Source organism: Salvia hispanica, unplaced genomic scaffold (genome assembly GCF_023119035.1).
Source record: "Salvia hispanica cultivar TCC Black 2014 unplaced genomic scaffold, UniMelb_Shisp_WGS_1.0 HiC_scaffold_189, whole genome shotgun sequence".
NCBI classification, from domain to species: domain Eukaryota; kingdom Viridiplantae; phylum Streptophyta; class Magnoliopsida; order Lamiales; family Lamiaceae; genus Salvia; species Salvia hispanica.
Window position 1 is genome coordinate 1 of NW_025951903.1, and position 8,252 is coordinate 8,252.

General features: G+C 34.1%; 1 protein-coding gene across 1 annotated transcript; it reads left to right on the forward strand.

The window, feature by feature from the left end:
• Positions 1 to 363: 363 nt before the first annotated feature.
• On the forward strand, positions 364 to 3,646 carry LOC125198682 (aspartic proteinase 36-like; the record flags this gene model as incomplete). The annotated part of the gene is made up of 9 exons (XM_048096991.1): positions 364 to 516; positions 608 to 855; positions 937 to 1,164; positions 1,764 to 1,926; positions 2,144 to 2,217; positions 2,301 to 2,397; positions 2,718 to 2,784; positions 3,074 to 3,145; positions 3,264 to 3,646. Coding segments are annotated over 9 exons (1,278 nt in total), but the record flags the coding sequence as incomplete, so codon positions are not given.
• Between the last annotated feature and the right edge of the window lie 4,606 nt (positions 3,647 to 8,252).

Genomic DNA, 8,252 nt, shown 5'->3' on the forward strand with positions numbered 1-8,252 from the left:
GGTGAATGTGCGGTGTTTTACGAAGAATTTCCCCTTTATGGAAATAAACGGATAAATGAGCTGGATATCAGAATGCCTGTTTCTGATTGGATGAAGAATGGTGATATAATGCTGATTCTGTTGTGAAATCTTTGTTCCTTTCTTGGAATTAACTGTCGAAGTCAAAAAACCTTTGCTTCATTGTTACAAAAGTGCATTTGAATTGATTCCAACGTGATTGAATGTGATGTGTTGTGTTGTGTTGTGCAATTAATTTTCGTAGAGAATATATTCTTCAATTTCAGACGGAATGCTGCACAAATTTCTTCAATTTTTAGTGTGAATTTAATGCTCCATTTTGTAAGCTCGGCTGTTCATTGATTATATCTTGTTGGGTTGTTCCTCAGGCTATATTATACAAGAGTAAAATTGGGAACTCCGGCAAAAGAATTCTATGTACAGATAGATACTGGAAGTGATGTGCTATGGGTTAGTTGCAATCCCTGTAAAGGCTGTCCCTCATCCAGTGGACTTCAAGTATGTCAAACATTTTCTGCAAATTCCGTTGCTTCGAAATTTAAGTTTTTTAAACTGATGGTTTATTGAAATGCATTGTTTTTCTCGACAGATAGAGCTCGAGTTTTTTGATCCTCCCAGCTCATCCACGGCTTCACCGATCTCATGTTCTGACCAGAGGTGTGCTCTGGGGGCTCAGTCGTCTGATTCTGGTTGTTCGGGCCAGAACCAGTGTGGGTATACCTTCCAGTATGGTGATGGCAGTGGGACATCTGGCTACTATGTGTATGACTCGATGTATTTCGACTCTGTAGTTGGGAGTACATTGGCTTCCAATAATTCAGCACCTGTTGTTTTCGGGTTAGTTCTTGTTCTTACTAGTTCAATTATCATTTGTGCTTGTTTTTATCAATTGATTTTCTTGGGTACATTCCTTCACAGTTGTAGCACATCACAAACTGGGGACCTTACCAAACCAGATAGGGCAGTTGATGGTATATTTGGTTTTGGACAGCAGGGATTATCTGTGATTTCACAGCTTTCATCGCAGGGAATCACCCCATATTCGTTTTCTCATTGTTTGAGAGGAGAGAGTGGTGGTGGTGGCATATTGGTTCTTGGTCAAATAGTGGAGCCAAATATGGTTTTCACTCCACTTGTTCCATCACAGTATGTATTTTCCTGCCAGAAAATCTTCAATTATTTGCCTTCCACATTTTTTGTTAATCTATGGTGAATTTAAGTTCTCCCATGTAAAGCCTTGTTTATTTTTTGGTTGATTTTACTAAAGCGTAGTCTCAGAAATGTACTCCTTGATAGAAGGGACTCCTTGATTAGTAGTCATAGGAACTACTTGATACATTTGTCTCTGTCTTTTCCTTAAATATTTGAAATTCTGAAACTAGCCTTAATAGGTAAATAAACAGTCTGCTACAGCTAAAACCACAATTCAACAACTTATGACTTAAAACTCATGTCTTAAGTTAATGTGTGTTTGTTGCTATTCTAGCGTCCTCAATCAGAATTAATTACTTCATATGTTTTGGAAAGTTATCTACTGTGAAGTGCTGAATGTTGACTTAGGATATCATGAATGTTTTCTGAAATTGCTGTAGTTTAAGGATTAGGCCTTCTCATTGGAATTTGTTTTTCATGTTGCAAGTGTTGTCTATACTTCAGATTCTGAATATTATGAACTTAACTAATTCAACTTGTTGGATATGTCACCAGCACTCAATTTGAAATATTTGCTCCATCCATCTTTCCAGGCCACATTACAATGTAAATTTACAAAGTATAGCTGTAAATGGCCGGACACTGAGCATTGATTCATCTGTTTTTGCGACTTCAAGCAACCGTGGAACAATAATTGATTCAGGCACAACTTTGGCATACCTTGCGGAAGAGGCTTACGATCCATTTGTTACTGCAGTAAGTTTCAAAAGAGGGTATATTCAATTTTTGGTTAAGTGGTGCAACCAATGGAATCTTTACCATTATCTGCAATTAAAGCATTACTCTCAAGCCTTGCACATAACCATCTCTTAAGATTAATATTGCATCCTCCCTTATAACAGAGTCGTTATACTGATGAAACAACATTGTTTTGTTGCTATCCAATATGTGAGTGTTTTTATTGGCCATGCAGATCACAGAAACCGTCTCAGGATCGGTTCGCCCTCTGCTTGCAAAGGGAAATCAGTGCTATCTAACTACCTCGAGGTTTTATATCTGAGACTAATTATTCTTGTTTGCGCATCTTTCTGGCCATTCCTCTTAAATTGTTCTTTATTTTTTGTCTCCAGTGTCTCAGAAATATTCCCACAAGTTACTCTGAACTTTGCTGGTGGTGCATCAATGATTCTCAGGCCTCAAGACTATCTTTTGCAGCAGAATTCTATTGTAAGTCAACATTTGGTAGCATTTGGAATCTCTCAGAAAAACTGTAGCATTAGCCCTCCACCTGACTACATCCGGAAACATACTGATTTGATTTGTCATAGAGTTAGGCATTTAGCGACACTGATCTTAGAATCTAAAACTGAAGCTGACATATGTTATACTCGACTACATTATGGAGAAAGTAGTTATTCATATTCAGCTATGGATATCCTTGATTGGAATCTAAATATATGCTATTCACTATACTCTGTATTACAGCTCTCTATCCTTCCCTTTGCTCTCTTGATGTTTGGTAAATATGCAATGTTTTGCTTGCATAGGGTGGTGCTGCAGTGTGGTGCATCGGCATTCAGAAAATTCAGGGTCAAGGAATTACCATTTTAGGCGGTACGAATATTTCAGCTTACCTATTCTATCCATGCATATTTATAATCATATACACCAAACAGTTACAGCAAGTTTTAAAGTTATTAATAAAATGCTTACCTCATATCTTCTGGGCTCATCTGATTTCTGTATTCCACATATATATGAAATCTCTGTCCAATGTGTTGGGATGGTCAATTTTAGTACTGAATGAGGCTTAAGATATATGGCATCTATGTGTTGTTCCAGACTCCATGTTCGACTTTCTTTATTCGCTGTTGATTGAGATATATGGCACCTCTCCCTGCAGATCTTGTTCTGAAAGATAAGATTGTTGTGTATGATATAGCTGGTCAAAGGATTGGATGGGCAAACTACGACTGTAAGCTTTCCTTGCTCAGCTTGATATCCTTCTCCTTCCCGGTCTCAACTTAACACAATGCCAGCAATCTCAAAAACTGCTTCGACTCACTCATTAATACAAACTCTGTGTTCTGCAGGTTCGTCATCTGTGAACGTCTCTACAACCACCAGTACAGGTAAAACGGAGTTCTTCAATGCTGGGCAAGTTGACAATAGCAACTCGGCAGATTATGCGCCTTCCAAGCTTATACCGATCTTCGTTGTAGCACTACTACTGCATATAGCATTCTTTGGCGTCCCCCCATTATTGTGATATGAATCATGATGAATCTCTTGTGTGAGGTTTTATGTAAATTCTTTTCATTTTGGTAGTTTCTATGTTGTATACTTAGATAAAATTGCAGGCTTCCAAGTTAAGTTAAAAGATACTACTATATCTTTATTAGAATAGAATTGGTCTTGTCTTGTTGCACTTTTAAAAATTTGTAGATTTATTGCACAGATTTTTACTTATTTTTAATTTAGAGAAGCGTGACATCACACATCTGCAAATGGGATACATCATCATATCATTATAATCGCTCAATTTGATTACTTTCAATTTGAAAGGATATTAGTTATGCTCTTCCTAGAAATCAGAAATTATTAAATTTGTAAACATATTAGGTAACCCAATTCTGATCTTTACATTTTAACATGATTTAAACTCTATATGGAAGGAAATGAAGAGGCATTCAAAAATCAATTCTTGGTATGTATATGTGTGAGAGTTAATTCTTGAAAAAAAATTATGATTATGAGGTTACTGAGTATGTTTTGATTATTACTTTCAAGCTATAGTAATATTTACTTTGTAGAACCTATATGGATAAAAAATTAAATAAATGGAGATGGTCTTTCATGAAATTTTCATGTTTACTTTTTCATGCCTAATGAGTAATGATGTAGTTAAACATGATTGGGAATACAAATTGAAGTGAGTGAGATGGATGAGAAAGTGAGAATGAATATAATGTAGGATTAAATGTTATGTATTTAATGGGTAAGAAATCTTGGTTGATATCAATATTTGATGCGAGTTAAGTAGCGTTTGTCTAACTTGAATAATTTTAAGTTCTCATATGGATAGTTTTTATTTTAATGCAAAATTTACATTCGAATAAATATGGTTATGACTTGATAATAAAAATATGACTTGATAAAGGACCGAACATTAATTGTTTGAATTAGCATGTATATTTGTGTAAATGATTTAATGAATATAGAATAACATTTAAGCTTAGAAATTATACTCCCTCCGTCTCACTTTAGGAATCCCGGTTGAGTTCGGTACGAGTTTTAAGAAATGTAAATAAAAGTTGGTGAAAAAAGATAGTGGAATGTGGGTCATACTTTTTATATTAATTTTATAATAAAATGTGGGTGGAAAAAAGTTAGTTGAATGTGGGGCCTAATACCATTTATGGAATATTCCAACCGCGACTCTTAAAATGGGATACCCAATAAATTATGGTTATAATTAGCTATTAAATGGCAATATGTGTTCTAATGTTCTAGTACGTGCCTAAGACGCTAATGATTAGGAAATGACTAATAAATGGTAAAACCGGGAAGTATTTATAAATATAAATGTGTGCAGATGATATGGAATCAAAAATTTTGATATGGAGTTTACTGCTATTAAACATTTCTGTTAATTATATGATGTTACATGAATCTTTCGGTGATGTATGATTTACATGATGTGCACGTGAATGGGCCTAAATGGGATAAATAGTGAATACTTATGTGAATACGACTCAACTTAATTGGGACATCCCAAAAATGAATACGACTCAATCTAGTTAGGACGGAGGGAAATTAAAAAATACATATTTTTTGTAAAAAATGTAAATTTTATATGCAACTCAGCCCAGTTCGTTCGACCAACTTCACCGGTGGTACTGGGGTGGAGTGGTTTCGAATTTGTATTAAGAAACCCAGTCCGACCCAATCGATGGTAATGGATGGTTTAATTATCATGATTTAGTTTAGGTTTTGCAAATGCACGGAAAGTGCAATGTTTGTGCAAATGCTTGTGCAAATGTGTATTGACAAACTGTGAAGTCGAAAAAGGTAACTAGCTAAATTGAATATTAACAACTTCCATATCAAACTGTTCTTTTTACATTCCAAAATATTTTAAAAACTATAGAGCAAGAAATGCAGATGTACTCAAAAACCAACCTCTTCAAACAGAGATAATATCCATCAAAAGGCCAAATGTTTATAGTTTAGGCAGCTAAACCATTTCGCCTGACTATTAACACAAATTTCATGTAAAAAAGTAACCTCTATTGTTCTTTTACATTTCAAAATAGTTTAAAGAAACTATAGAGCAAGAAATGCAGCGACACTAAAAAAACAACCTCTTCAAACAGAGATTATATCCAGCAAAAGATCAAATATTTATAGTTTAGGCAAAAACTGAATTGTTTTTAAGGCATCATCAGATAAAATGTATATGTATTACCAACAAAAAAAGCAGAAGGATCAGATGAAAAACATCACATCCTTCACATTGTCTTTGATCTTTGGCAGAGGTCCAACCTCTCTGTTCCTCTCTCGAGTAGCACCCCGACCAGCATCAGAAGCCGATCCCACTCTCAGAGAAGTCAGTGCCTTTAATATAGTACTGAGCACGGAAAGCTGATGCAAGCCCAAAACTCAAACTCTATAGAGGCACAGAGGCAACACTCGTGCCTCTATAGATGCCATCTCAGGCCTAACATGAATGCCGAATTGCCAGATAAGTATTGTAAGTAAAAGAGCAACTAAAGAGTATGCATAGCCATAATGTTAAGAAAAAAAATTAAATTATAGAAACATGGAGTGACCATATGCTATAAAGAACATCAACATTTCACAAAATACGGCAGAAAATTCTCATATTAATGAAACTAGTATCACCACCCGTGCAAGCATGGGCGAATCTAGCCTATTAGATGGTGGGGCAAATGCCCCTCATCAATTCTTGTTTGTCTTTATAAATTTGTTATAAATTTTTAAATATATGTAAAAAATTGTACTTATTGCTCCTGCTCAAATATAAATTTTTTCTCCTATATATCATTTTACCCCTTTTACAATAAAATCCTGGATACGCCCTGCGTGCCAGTGCGACAAGTGTGCCATATAATTTGCACATGCTATTAATTATACATTCACAATAAATCAACGGAATTAAGTACCAATGTCATTGCGTAATCTTGAAACAGAAAATTTGTGTAATAACATTTTATTAGACAAATAAAAACATGTTGCAATTAATTAAATATAAATTTAAATTAATAAAAAAAGAACTGATTATAACACTTTAAAATAACTAATACAAACAGAGTAATAATACTTCAACAACTATTTAATTCTATTCTAAATTATCAGCAATTTGACTGTTTTAAAGACTAGTATCAACCGCGTCCGCGTGTGTTGCACGACACACTGAATGTTCTTTAAAAAAAATACAAAATACTAATTAAATAAATAAAATAATGAGAAATAAAATTATATATAGTTTATAAATCAGAAAGAAAATTGTATAGGCTTTATAAAATTATATAATATTTATAAATTACAAATTAAAAAGTACTTCCTCCGCCCTCCATTATGTGACTCAATTTTCTGTTTTGATCCATCCCCTATTAATTTTCTCACTTCACTTCTACTTTTGGTAATAACACCATATTCCATTAACTCTTTTCCCTCACATTATATAATAAAACTAATAATAAAAAAGTAGGACCCGCCTACCACTAACGTTTTCAACTCATTTTCTTTTACATTTCTTAAAACTTATATCGGATCAACGTGGAACACATATTGGAAGACAAAATGAGCAATGTTTAAAAAGTACCAAAAAGTGTCTCCTCAGTTATATTCTGAATATGCTTGATTACCAAAAAGAAACTCCCTCCGTCCCAACTAAATTGAGATATAACTTTTGGTCACGGAGATTAAGAAATTGTGTTGAAAAGTAAGAGAAAAGAATAAAATAGAAAAAATAAAGATAGAGTAAAGTAGATAGTGAAATAAAGTAAGTGTGATTGGATGTTTTTTTTTTTACTAAAAAGGAAAATGACTCAACTTAATTGGGACATCCTAAAGAGAAATACTACTCAACTTAGTTGAGACGGATGGAGTATAAGCTATACTCTCTCAAATTGATGACGCGACCACATGTGTGTTCATGTTGTCAAATTAATGAAGATTACTATATAAAAACGTATATATCTCAATTTCATCACATCCAATACAAGTACTCCACAATTTTACTCAGACCAGAGCTTACTACTTAGACCAATCTCCAATTATTTATGCCAAATTCAAATCAATTTTTAAGTATAATTACACTAAAAATTAATTTTACTTCAATCATTAGCTCGTATTCGCCAAAGATGATGTCGGGAGGTTTTTGCTGATTTAAGAATTTACAGATAGCTAAAATTTTTAGATCTTGAATGTTTACAGGTCTTTTATATTTCTTTATTAATACATGACATTATGTTGTAGAATTTAGAGTGAAGGCACAGAGCATTTCCATTTTTGAATATAGTAACGAGCATGGAAAGCAGCAAGATGTGCATAGTATACAGGCGGAAGTGCAAACATAATTGATACCAGGAAGAATATTGCCGCTCCTTCCCGAATATAATAGTGGGTCGATCACTGAGATACGGCCATCTCCAACACACTGTTTCGACCTCCAGCCTACCAAAATGACAAAACAAACAGTGAATTAAGTCAGGAGATGGTCTTTTGTAAATTGATGCAACATCTATAGATAAACTTTAAGACATGTAAACCTTTGCATTTATCTTAAGTGACACATTCTCCATTCTCCAAGTATTGGAAATATTGTTTCCCTGGTTTCGATACATTCTTAGGTTGACAATACCCAACTCCGTTTCACAAACTCGTTTTATCGTATTGTTATAATCACACAACACAGTAACATTTTGCATGATTTAATTAATTTTGGTAGTGCGTAGCAGATTTATTTCCCCTCGTGCCAAAAGTGCAATTGCACTTAGACAACAAAGTCAAAACTAGTGTTTGACTGATGAGACATGTTGTTGATGTAGAAGCTG